Below are 13343 nucleotides of genomic sequence, written 5' to 3' on the forward strand. Positions count from 1 at the left end.
TTCTCCCATAACAGATTCGTCTCCCCAACATGCGATGAGATCAGGTACCTCCCATTCAGACCATGCTGGAGCTCATCTGTGAATCCAGGACTGCGTGGTCTCTCATGATGATGGACTCTGCATGGTCGCCTGTGATGGTGGACTGTCCTGATGGTCACCCGTGCTGATGAGCTCACCACAGTGGCCAAACAGGAAATGAAATTCAAAAGTTCCCAGGGCTTTTACTGCCAACCTGGCAAGTGCATCGGAGTTGAGAGTGCTGTCCAGAGTGGTCACAAGGAAGCATTCTGGGATAGTTCCCGGATGCCAATAATGTCAAATTGTGTCCACAGTACCTCTAATCCGGAACTGCAATCTCAATTTTAGCACCACTTGCTGAGGTGGAGTACAGAAACCAGATTAAAGAGCCCTTTCAAATGAAAAAAAAAAGATTTGGGCATGTGGATGGAATCAGTTTTATTTCGAATTAACTCGGCTAATTCCAAAATAACCACGTACTGTAGACCAGCCCTAAGGCTATGTCTACACTTCAAACACTGGAAGTATTCTTCTGACAACCCAACCCAAGCCTGTCTCCACTGAGGCTCACATTAACTACTTCTCTGTGGAGGAGATTTTTCACACCCCTGAGAGATGTGGCTATGTCAACATAGCTTTTCATTGTAGATCAGCCTCTAGCCGGCTTTTAGATATGAAAGGCAGTGGAGTCCAGCCTTTTCCTTGATATTGATGGTTGACGATTGCAGCTTTCCTTTGACAGATGTCATGCCTTTCCTTTGCAAATTAGAGAAGTGGGGAACTCAATGACCCTTACAGGCTATGTGGGTAAAAAGTTATACAACTCGTCTCCTCCAGTAGTTTTCCTTTTAATAGAAATTAACTCTGAAGCTAAGCAAAATAAGTTCTATCTGAAATACAAAAAAATTAAATCTATACTGGACCAATATTCTCTTAAACAATCTTTCTCACACACATTCTCCCAACCCAGCCTTTGGAGGGAGGTTTTCTACCAGAACTCCTTACACTACATAAAATAAGAGAAAACTAAGGTCTAGTCTATGCTAAAGATATTTATTGGTGTGACTATATTGCTCAGGGGTGTGAAAAATACACACTGGTGAGAAATGTAGTTACATAACCCTCCTCCCCTGTGAAATAACACTACATCAGCAGGAGAGTTTTGCCTGCCAACATAGCCACCGCCGCTTGTGGGGGCTGGACTAATAAAGTCCTAGGGAAGAGATTTCTCCCATTGGTGGAGAGCATCTGTAATAGCAGTGCTATAGCTGCACCAACATCAGCTTTACTGTGTAGCTAGAGCGTCAGACACAAAACCTTAGAATCAGGACTCAACATGCGAGTATTCAGAAGTCTGAAATTGGAGCTTGACACATTTGTTGTCTCCTTGGTTACCATCATTTCTACAGTCTGAAAGTCCTTGTTATCCACTCAGGCAGCCAGTTTGGGATCCAAGGGGAAGGACTGTCCTATGAAGCACTCTCTCTTTGGATCCAAACGGTGAAGGATGATTGTTCTCAATCTAACCCTGGTATCCTCTGAAAGGGTAATGAGACACACTGAACTAGGAAGTGGAGTTGGACAAAATTTCTTTGGGCCCTAAGGTGTTCCCACACTCACTGCTTTCAAAGGGGCTCTCCCCTGTGTGGAATCTCTGATGCCGAATAAGATGTGAGCTGCGACTGAAGGTTTTCCCACACTCATGGCATTCAAAGGGCATCTTCCCTATGTGGATTCTCTGATGTGCAGAAAGGGCTGAGCTCTTAGTGAAGCATTTTCCACATTCATGGCATTTACAGGGCCGCTCCCCTGTGTGGATTCTCTGATGAACAGAACGGGGTTGATCTTCGAGTGAAAGTTTTCCAACACTCACTGCATGTACTTTCCCTCTTTCCTATGATGATTTCCTGCTGTGTTGTGGTTCCCTGACAGGAAATAAATTTACCCATTTTCTCTCCTGGCTGGTTTCCCTGCTCTCTTTCTGGTGTGGGCTGAGTCTTGCATGATTTTCCCTGCTCATGACTCTTTGACACATTTCTTTTCGATCTTTGCAATAATTCTCTGTGTTTATCCACTTGCTCAATATTTTCCTGCTGAGAATTCTGCTCCTCTTTCTCACATACCATTGCGTCACCTGCTGTGATAGAGACAGAAACCTCAGACAGGGATGGAAAGGGGAAGACCAAACCAAAACAAGTGCTGGGGGGAGGTCAAATAAAAATCAAGAACTGAACTCTCTCAAACTCTTCCCCCAAATAGGGGAGAGGAGGGGATCAATTCAGCCTCCTCATCCCATCCAAATTTGCAAGGGGAAGGGAGGAAGCTACTGCCTGGTATCTGCTAGGATCTACAGGAAGCCATGAACTATATTTATCCTGAGGATATGACTCCTGCTAGGGACAATAATAAACAGAGACCTCCCAAGGGCTTTTAGGGTGTCCCAGATGTTTCCTTCAGGCACTTACAGATTCTGAGTTGGTTTAATGTTTCTTCACCTATGCAGGGAGCTCTCAGCATCTCTCTTTCCTCTGAACCTTGGAGAGCTGGGACCCATGACTCTTCCCCTTGTTCCAGCTGGGAGATCACATCAGGTTGAGAAACTGGAAACCCTGCTCAGATAAAAGAAAACAAAAGAGTTCAGTGGATTTCTTAAGACTTGGTCATAAAAAAACATTCTATTAATTTATCTTCAGTGCTTAGTGTGACCTGGTGTGCCTGGGGCAGTCCACCCTGAAAATGCCAAGGTCAGGGCAGATGCTCCCAAAACTGGTGGTTAACACTGAAGTTAAACTCATTGACCAGTCACAAAGTGTGCTTCTGATCACCCCACACTGGTTATTGAGAAGCTGAAAAAAGAAATCACAAAGCCTCCTTTATTGCATTGTACTTCTCTGACTCCCAGTCAGCATCTAGGTCCGGTACAGTGAGAGGTTATTTAAAAACTCTGCACATATAAACAAAATGTTCTTTTGACCCCAAAGGGTCAGCTACAATACCAAGTCAGTATGGGTTTGGATCTTACTGAAAATACCATGATGCCAGACAATACTTTAGCATCTAAACTAAAAGTTTAGATAAGAAAGAGAAAGAAAACCAGAAACAGAAATAAAGTTGACAAATGGGAAAGCAGTCAGATACATTCAGAAATCTATATATCAGGTTCTTAGCAGTATTGGTAAGTTGCCGGCTTAAAAGTCTGTTTGGAACACAGCCACAGCTTGGATGGATCATTCAGCCCTGTGTTCAAGGCTTCAGATTGTATAGGTGCTGACTTTTGGTTTTGCCAGTAGGTGCCCCATCCTGGCTCTGCCCTCTTCTCCAAAGCCCTGCCCCCACTGTACTTTTTCCTGCCCCATCTCCCTAGACTCTCCTGAATGCTGCCTCTGCCCTAACTGCCTCCCACCTACTGCTCACTCCTTTCCGTCCCCTCCTGCCGTAAGGGAGAGGGTTCTTGTGCTGGAGGGGTGTTCTGCCAGTTTTGAGGGGAAGCTATTTTCAGCATATTTATACACTTTCAGTGTACTCATTGAAAGTGTGTCTATAACTGGTATCTCACCTTCCTGATGTTTCCCAGTTCTTGCTCTCTACATGTGTCCCTTTTCCCATCGCTCTCTCTTTCTGCTCCTCACCTCCTGGTGCCTCTGTTTAGTGCCCGCTCCCACCTACACACTCAAAGCAGTTCTATCTTCCCCCAAATCCCAGCCCAGAAACTGTGCACCCTGAGCCAGAGAGAGAAATTTAATTCAACAGCCCAGCATAGAAATGGCCCATTTATTCATCCTGCTATATGGCTGCTGTGTTACTGTAGCTTCTCCCAGTCCCCCGGGCTGCAGCCCACCCCCACTTTGAAGCTCGCTCGCTGACTCCCTCACCCACTCTGCAACTTTTGTGGGTGGGGAGCCCCACTGGGATCATGGCCAAAGGCGGGAGGAAGGGGTTGCTTCCTCCCCCGGGCTACAGCAGCCCAGCACCCCAAAGGAAGATAAGCTCAGGTGTCCCAAGGTGAAGCAAGGCAGTGTCTCCTGACTTAAAGCTCATACACGGAGTGAATGCAGCAAAAGGAATGCAGCTCCCAGGGAAGAGGAGATGGGGGGTGTATGGATCCAGGGGAAGGAAATCAGTCTTTCCTGATGCAGATGCTGATCGGCGCGGGAAGGGATAAACTTCATCTCGGGTAGGAAAAGCCCCTCAGCCAAGCTTGACCTGGTCAGGGGAGGGGGAAACAGCTTTGAGGGGAGCAAGCATTACTTTCCCAGGCATGAGAGCTGGCCATGGAGAACAGCCCACAGGGAGGATGCTGCTAGAAGCACTGGTGGCGTGTTGGCCCCTCTTGTCCCCCCACATATGGGGGAATGGATGCAGAGCCCCGGGACCTGGGTCAGAACCGTAGGGGTTGGGAGCTCCCAGAGCCCACATGGGAAGATTCTGGGCACAGGCAGAGTCCGGGCTGGGAAGGCGGGCTGCTCATTTGCACCTGGGGCTAGGGCTTCAGTGAAGCCCTTCTCACCTTTGGCCATGGCTCGGTGCACCTAGCTGGATGGTTGGTGCATGGGGACGGGGCGAGCAGCTGGCCTCAGGCCAAGTTCACTCATCAGACACCAGGACAAACTTTTCTTAGAGGAGCAATGTCTTTTGGTTTGTCCCCCTGCCCAGCACTAAGGGGGCCCACCGCTGGTTTCTCCTGGCTGGAGGGGGAGCACAGGTCCTGGGGGAGACACCAGGGTGGGCTGAGAATGGCTGGCTCAGTCCTTGAGAAACTCCCCCCAGCCCATACTGCCCCCAACAGCCCCCTGGGGCAAGCTGAGAAGCTGCCCAACCATCTCCTCCCAGCTCCCTGCTGAGTAGCCCCAGCCCCAGCCCCAGCCCCAGCCCAGAAGCTGCCAAGCCCTGAAAATTAAATGAACTCACACATGCCTGCAGTGGAGCTGGGAGCTACAGCAGCTGCAGGGAAAACAGCTGATAGGTGAGCGCTGGCGCCAAACAGCTGATTGGCCACAACCAGCCAAACAGCTGATGAGGGCTGCTGAACATGCTAAATAGCTGATTGGCAGTTGCCAACAGCTGAGCTCCCCCGTGGGTGCAGAGCCCCCACAGAGTCAGGGCCTATGGTGGTTTGTAGAGAAGTTGCTACAGAGGTAGGAAGAGGGATTGAAGACAAAATGCGGATGATGCAGCTGCCCTTTATATTCCTTTTGCCATGTGGCTTGTACTTCCTGTGTCCCAAACACAAGCTTCACAGCACAGGGCATGGAAAAGCCTTGGAGTTCTCATTACACAGGCATACCCCTGCATGTCTTGCTGGCTCAGTAGGTGTATCCCCCTGATCCTTTCCATGGATTCATTGTACAGGTGATGACCCTGGATGGGCCATTAAACGGGGTAGGCAGTGCTGATGTCAATAGAGCTGGGGGTGTCACCCAGAAACGCAGTCCACAATGTGGAATACAGATATACCCTATGTATCTATATCTCACACTACAAAGGTGATACAAACAAACAAAATGATAATACTTGGAAATTATAACATTTTCCCTGACACCCAACACGACATATCTAGCACAATTCTTTGCAATTTTATCATAGTGGGATTATTAATAAAGTAATAATAATATAAAGTGTCTCACAATTCCAGGCAGTGTCACACTTAGTAAACCAGTGAATTCACAGAATCAGCTGCCCAGTCCTTGAAGATGCAGAACACTCTGCTTAGGAGGGATTGAAATACCCACATATCTGCTGGGAACACACACAGACAGACACTGTGTCAGTCTGTAATCTCATGTTCACTCTTCTGGAAAACTATGATCAATTTGTACACAGTCTGGTTTGTGAAGTATCACTTGAAATTGCATAATCCACAGAATATTATCCTCCTGTTAAAATGTGTAACAACACTGTATGGAAAGTGATGAGATTTTACTGTCTGATATTACAAAAAGTTCCAATTCTGAGGAACACCCACAGACCAGTCCCTCAGAGACAGCCAGGCAAACAGCCATTCACTGGCAAGGGGAAGGTGTGAAGAAGACATTTACATTCCATCACAGGGACACTTGAAGCTCAGATCTAAACCAGACAGCCTGGCACCATGACTCAGCTGAGAACTGAAGTTGTTTCTAATAGAAAGGACTGAATTATAAAAAGAGGTGAGGAAAATCTCTCTCTCCCCTTTCCCTCTGCCCATGACAAATCCTGAAGAACTGAACTTGGGCAGCAGGGGCGGGTTAGGGGGAGTCCTGGCTCAAAGGAAAACCAGCCTGTCCCAGCATATGGTGAGAGAAACATTTGCTTTGAATCCATTTGAGTTTGTTAACTTAGACGTTAGTTTGTGTTTTATCTTTGCATTTCTTTTGTAAATAATTCTGACCTTTATGCCTCATTACTCGTAGTCACTGAAAATATTTTTTTTCCGGCAATTAACAATTTTGTTTTATTGTTTTACCTAACCAGTGTGTTTGGATTCAAGTGTGTTGGAAACTCCATTTGGAATGACAAGGTTGGCACATGTCATTTTCCACTGATGAAATGACAGATTTCATATGAGCTGGCGTTGTTCAGTAGTGTGCTGGACAGGGCAAGATGCACATTTCTGGGGGAAGTCTGGGACCAGAGAATTTTCTGGGGTTCTCCTGTGGGGTACTGTAATTTGTGAGTCACTGACTAGCAGCACTCAATACTGTGAAGCTGGGAGCGAGTTACACGCTGGAGACTGTGTGTTAACTGCCCAGGAGTGGCTTTTCTCATAGTAAAGCAGTGTAAAAGGCACCCCAGCTTGGGGAACTGAGGGGACAGCTGTTCAACACTCCAGATTGCACTGTGGTTAATGTCACAGACACTCAATTTCAAAGAGGCTCCTAAAACACAGAGAAAGTAAATCCATGTCCCAGAAATCGAAGACTCCGGACAGAGGGCAAGTCCCCCTGGCTCTGCTTCTTGCTGACTGAGAGGTCCAGAGACAATGAGAGAGTCCTGGGGAAGCTGGGAACTGTAACCATGGGCTGGTGGGGTTCAGGGGAGAAAAGGAACAGGAAAGGCAGAGATATTACTGATTGCAGGAGCTCAGTAGTAGATGTCAGGATAACACATAGTGCAGCCCACTGGAAAACAATCTCAACTATACATATGAAATTATGGAGACTACATTATCTGTTTCCACTCAAGAGAGATTTTGGAGTCACTGTGGATAGTTCTCTGAAAACAGCTGCTCAACGTGCAGTGGCTGTCAAAAAGCAAACAAAAAGTTGGGAATCATTAAGAAAGGGATAGATAATAAGACAGAAAATATCATATTGCCTCTCTATGAATCTATGGTACACCCACTTCTTGAATATTATGTGCAGATGTGGTCTCCCCATTTCAAAGAAGATATATTGGAATTGGAAAAGGTTCAGAAAAGGACAAAAAATGATGAGGGGTATGGAACAACTTCTGTATGAGGAGAGATTAAAAAGACTGGGACTTTTCAGCTTGGAAAAGAGACAAAGGGTGAATATGAGAGAGGTCTATAAAGTCATGACTGGCATGGAGAAAGTAAATAAGTGTTATTTACTCCTCATAACACAAGGACTAGGAATCACCAAATGAAATTAATAGGAAGCAGGTTTAGAACAAACAAAAGGAAGTATTTCTTCACACAACGCACAGCCAACCTGTGGGACTCCTTTCCTGAGGAGGTTGTGAAAGCTAGGAATATAACAGGGTTTAAAAGAGAACTGGATAAATTCATGGAGGTTAACTCCATTAATAGCTATTAGCCAGGACGGGTAAGGAATGGTGTCCTTAGCCTCTGTTTGTCAGAGGGGGCTGATAGATGGCAGGAGAGAGATCACTTGGTGATCGCCTGTTGGGTTCACTCACTCTGGGGCACCTGGAGTTGGCCACTGTCAGTGGACAGGATACTGGGCTAGATGGACCTTCGCTCTGACCCAGTACGGACATTCTTATGTTCTTACGTTATGCTGGACCTAAGCCCCAGTTTTACTTGAGCAAACAGCAGATATTTGACACTGTGTGATACTGATCCTGTGCGCTGTTCCCGAAGTGTTCTGCAGCAGGGAAGGGTCTCTGGTAGCGTGTGTGTCACTGGCATATTGCAGTGATGCAGAAAGAGGACAGAGTAGGGATGGCATTGGGGGGTGGCATGAACCATCTCTCTTCATTTCCCCTTCCAAGAACCGAGGGGACGGGAATCCTTACCCTGTGAGGTCACATTCTCACAGTTCTGCATGATGTCTCTGTACAGAGCTCTCTGAGTGGGGTCCAGCAGAGCCCCCTCTTCCCTGGTGAAATACACAGCCACCGTCTTGAAGATCACCGGCCTCTGAAAGAGCAAGAGTCTAGCACTCAGTACCTACTGCACCACTCACACTCTCAATCAAATGGAAGCTCTGGTGGATGATAGTCAACAGAGTCCCACCCACACCCCCACCCCCACCCCTCTCAGAGAATCCTGGAAACACCAGGGTGAGGGAATGAAGAAAGAGCCCCTTGTCTCTCCCAGCAGGTCCATCACACACCTACTAGCCACAGACTGATACAGGAGATGGAGCCCCTGGCAGGGTCCAGGGAGAGCTCCTTGGTAGGAAGCCCAACACCCTCCTCATTGTGAGGAGCTGGATACCAAGGGAGGGGAATCTCCCCTATGTCTGACTGGTGGGTGCCCCCTTCATATCTCACAGCAGCCAGTGGTTAGTCGGGTCAGGCTCCAGCACCGGGAGTCTGGCCAGTTTTCCTAGCCCCATGTAGGTGGGTTATTTTCTGTTCCAGAAACACGGGCATTTCAACCTCCTAATCTCATGGGTCTGCTCCCAGAGTCTAGGCCATTTATTAAACAACTCCCAGCAGGTTTGCAACAGTCTGTCCTTCTCCCTTACCCACCCTGTGAATTTCCTGCCCCGGTTCAGCCTCCAGACCAGACTGCACAAATCTTCCCATCTCCGGTGTATTTGCTGTCCCTCTCCCTCCAGCAGGAACCCACCAGCAACCCCCCAATAATCCCTACCTGAGCTGGCTCCACTGCAGCCATTTCTCTGCTATGTCCCATGGGAGGATGGGATGAGCTAGAGCGAAACGTGGACGTCATTCTGCAGCCTGGCAAGGCAAGAAGGGCAGTTGTGGAGGTTTCAGAACAGGTTTTAGTTAGTTTCACATCACGATTCCCCCAGGGCCTTTCCCTGCAGACAGACATCCTAGATTCTGCCATGCTGAGAAAATGCTTGATCTCTTTATTACAGTGTAGACCTGGCCTCTCCTGCCAGGCTAAGCCCAGAGAGAGATTTTTAACCTCCCTTCTCTGTCCCTCCATCCCATAACAAAACCCTGGTCTACACTGGAGGTGGAGGTTGATCTAAGATATGCAACTTCAGCTATGAGAATAGCGTAGCTGAAGTCGGCTTACTTAGATTGACTTACTGCAGCATCCGCCTGCTGCTGCTAATCCATCGACTCCGCATTTCCCCCTTGAGGCAGTGGAGTACTCGAGTTGATTAGAAGAGCACTACCTGCCGATCTGGTGGTAGTGTAGACCTGCCCTTTGTCTCTGAAGACAATGCTAGAAAAGAGCAGAACCAAAGGCGTTATTGTGGGGGATTCCCTAGGACTCTGACCCCAGGGCAGCCACACCCCAGCAGGGGAATATGGCATCAGGAACTGGTTTTTCCTTTGTCTGATCCTTTTTTTGTTCACTGGAAAGTGGTTCTGCCCAGGGATGCTGCAATACATGTGTCTGGGTGGACTAGAGAGCTGGAAATCTCTCTCTCCATTCATTTCTCCCACTGCCCCTTTCAGTCTCTCTTTCCCCTGTCCTCTCTCCCTGCCCTGCCCTGCTGGTTTGGAAAGTCCATTCCTGGTTCTTTGCTCTCCCATGGCTGGATTTTCTCCTGGCAACTACTAATGGGGTGTGTGTGTGTGGGCGGGGGGGAGGCCTGTTTGTGCAGAGTCACTTTCTTGCCAGTCCCCAGCACTTTCTCTAAGGTCTGTCTGTTACCTGGAGTCTGTGGCTCAGAATTTGTATTAACAGAATCCAGGTCTGCTAGTACCAGCTGGAGAAAGTCATCACCTGGGCCGGGCAGAGAAGAAGCTTTAATTAAGGTCACTTCCCAGCACAGAACCCCTGCTGGGGGAGCAGCAGCTGCTAAGCCTGATCTCCCAGATCACAATGGAGGCTGCAGCATCTGATCCAGGAAGCTGAACCCCAATGTCCTGAGCAGAGAGGGACAGAGCGTTTGAGCAGCCTTCCCTCCTTTAGCTCTCTGGGGAGACCAGCTAATGAGAGCCCTTCCTCACAGGGAGAATCTCATTTGCCCCACTGTCCATCTGGAGTCACTCCTTGTCTTTCCATACAGTGACTCTGGGTTAACAATGTTCTCAATGAATCCCGATTTCAGAAAGAATGAGTCCAGAATGCTGTGGAAGATAGTGCCATAGTGTGGCAGTGCTAAACCCCTTCCCACCTCCCTCACCCCTCAGATCTAAGATAAGGAATCGGAGCAGGAATTTTCCCTATGAAACTGGAAGTTCCTGCCATTTTCAAGATGGGAGAAAAGCAAAATCTGTCATTTCACCTCACAGTGTTTGGTAAGTGGATAGAAAGTTATCTTGGTGAGTGGACCTGGCTGGGGAATGCCAGGAAGTGCTTGGAGCCAGGATTCTGGCACAAGCTGATGACATAGAAGGAGCATGGTTAGTAGCAGCCCCCAGAGCCTCCATCCAGGGGCCCCCAAACACCCCCAGTACCCAGACCCCCCCAGCCAGGGTCCCACCATATATTCCCTGGGACCCAACCCCCAGAATCCCTGGCCAGAGACCCCAGATACCCCTCAGAGCTGCACCAGCCAGAGAACCCCCACCAGATCTTCACTGTCAGGCTAGGAATCCCAAAGGGTTCCCCCCACCAGCCAGGGATCCCAATTGGGAACTCACTGCCTGCCTAGGACCCCCGCCTGCCCTTCAGCAGAAAGGTAAGACATGTCCATGCCCTGTCACTAGCAAATAATGGTCACCATGGATCCACTCCAAGGTGGCTACATCTTAGCAATGTGGGAAGCAGTCCCTCACAGAGACCATTTGTGGGTTTGGAATACTTCTGGACCCACACTGCATTCAGAATGACCTCCTCATCCCATGTCAGCTGGAGAAAAGAAAAGGGTCCAGCCACTTCTCCCGTTACCAGCTGGGAACCACTGATCCTCCAAACAGGGGGAGGCTTCTGGCTTTGATGAATCTTAAATGTGTGGCTGGTCTCTTTCATCGGAAAACATTTTAAGGAGGGAACAAATGATTCTCAAAGGAGAGGGGAAAGATGATCACTGGGCAATTTAACCTCCTGCGACCTCCAGGATGGACAATGACTCAGGGTAACAGGTTCCCTCCAAGGAAGTTGAAGTTGTTGGGATTTAGAACAGCCCCAAACATGAAAGGATTTTTAATTGATATTTGATAATGATGTAGAAAGAGGGAAATCCTGAGTTTTGAGATCAATGTTCAGAAACGAAAGAGAAAGGTAGAAATCTGAGAGATTTTGGATCCATTTTTGCCAATTATAGAGAGGAAGGTGGAAAATCAGAGGGATTTTATAATCAGTTGTTGGTATGAGGTAAAATCTGAGTGTATTTCACATCAATATTTGATAAATGAATAGAGCAGAAATGGGCAACATTTGTAAACATGTTATACCCATGAATTTGAATAAAGCTATAAATCTCAGATTTTCTTTGTATTTTATCTTTAGAGAGACAGGGAAAAAATCTCAGTGCATATTCACTTAGAAATAGACAACTAAGAGAAGTGGGGCAAATGTGTAGGGTCTTTTATATCAGTGAGATTTGCAGAGAAAACATGTCACAAGGTAGGCAATTGACAACATGAAGAAAAACACCAAGATCTGAGGGGATTTTACATTGCTATTAAATGACTAAAGGGAAAAGGGGGACTGTTTGACTGGATTTTATGTGACTGTCCAATACAGAAACACAAAATGATGGTTCCCCCCACTGCCACCATTCACATGGGCAGCAGGGAGCCCTTTAAGGAGCTGATTTAAAAGGGCAAGGGTAGGTGGGAGCTGGAAGGCTCCCTGGACAAAGGAAGGGGAAGCAGCAGGTGATGCACAAGCGACTGGCAACTGAGGACTGGAGGAAACTGTGTTGGTAGTTTGGGGCCAGTGGGTGGGATTGGGAAACTGGGGTCCGGGCAGTCTCCATGGGGGACACATGCTCTTCCCATCTCCGCCTTGGCAGAGAACGGGCATCCCATCCCATCTCCACTCCAGGGGCAGCCATGTTTTGGGGAATGACTCAGGGCAACAATTTCCCACCTGAACAAGGACAAATCGCTGCAGATAAAATGGGTGGGAAAACTGCCACATTGGAGAGATTTTAAATTGACACTTAAGAAGTATAGAGAGACCAGGGCAATATCGGGGGAGATTAGAGAGCTGATCATTTGGGGGGAATCTCCCTGGATTTTATAGCTACGTACGATAACTAGAGAAAAGGGGAAAAACCTTGAGAGACTTTGTATGTGGGAGAAAGTGGCACAAACAGGAAAGGATTCAGTGAACTTACCTCCCCCATGGGAATTTCCTGACTGCACAGAAATAGTTCGAATTTCCCTCTCCAATGACCTTCTCCTCTGTGCAACCCCGACTTACCCCCTCTGCCCCACGAGCTCAACTCCTGCTCCTTCCCCCAGCCCTGATTTTGCCATTCAGCCCACTCCTAACCCTGCTTCCAGCTGCTTCATCCCCCGACCATCAATTTCCTGCTCAGCCCCTGGCACCCCTCTGCTCCCTGTTGCTCCCATCGCCCCTTTCCAGCCCCTGGAACTAGCGCTCAGCGGAACGTTACGGCTGATACGGGCAGGGAGAAGGGCAGCGGCTTCAGCAGCTGTTACTAAGCATGCTCGGTGCCCGGGCGTAGCACATTGCAATTGAGAGCAATTTAATACACTGCCCCCCCGGCCGGGCCCCAGTCTCTGCCCCCGGGTCTCTCACTCAGGGGAGGCTCCGGGCCGGGGCTGGGGCAGGCAGAGCCCGGGGCTGCCCAGGGGGCGGGTCCCAGCTGGAGAAAGCCCCCTCGGCCGGGCACGGAGGGGTTAATGCCAGGACCCCCCCGCACAGACTCGGGAGCAGCAGCTGCTTAGCCCCGGCCCGGTTCACACGGAGGCGGCAGCAGCAGCTTTGTTCTCCCGCCCCTTCCAGGGTTCGCACGGAATATGCGCAATTTCACCTGCTGAACTCCTCCCGTACCTGGGCTGGAGAGGGCGGAAACGCCCCGGGGCAGGCTGGGAAATGTAGTTTCTGACTCTCCCGGTTGCGTTTCCCTTCT

The 13343-nt window shown here is 48.7% G+C and overlaps 1 protein-coding gene across 1 annotated transcript; it reads right to left on the reverse strand.

Annotated features, from left to right (window-relative positions):
• Positions 1 to 412: 412 nt before the first annotated feature.
• On the reverse strand, positions 413 to 13312 carry LOC127052595 (zinc finger protein 2-like). The gene is made up of 5 exons (XM_050956446.1): positions 13265 to 13312; positions 9020 to 9108; positions 8215 to 8338; positions 2484 to 2627; positions 413 to 2155 (listed from the first exon to the last, which is right to left on the reverse strand). The coding sequence occupies exons 2-5, from the start codon at positions 9098 to 9100 to the stop codon at positions 1812 to 1814; spliced, it is 693 nt and encodes a 230-aa protein (XP_050812403.1). The 5' UTR covers positions 9101 to 9108; positions 13265 to 13312; the 3' UTR covers positions 413 to 1811.
• Between the last annotated feature and the right edge of the window lie 31 nt (positions 13313 to 13343).

This window comes from Gopherus flavomarginatus, chromosome 5 (assembly GCF_025201925.1).
Source record: "Gopherus flavomarginatus isolate rGopFla2 chromosome 5, rGopFla2.mat.asm, whole genome shotgun sequence".
Taxonomy (NCBI): Eukaryota; Metazoa; Chordata; order Testudines; family Testudinidae; genus Gopherus; species Gopherus flavomarginatus.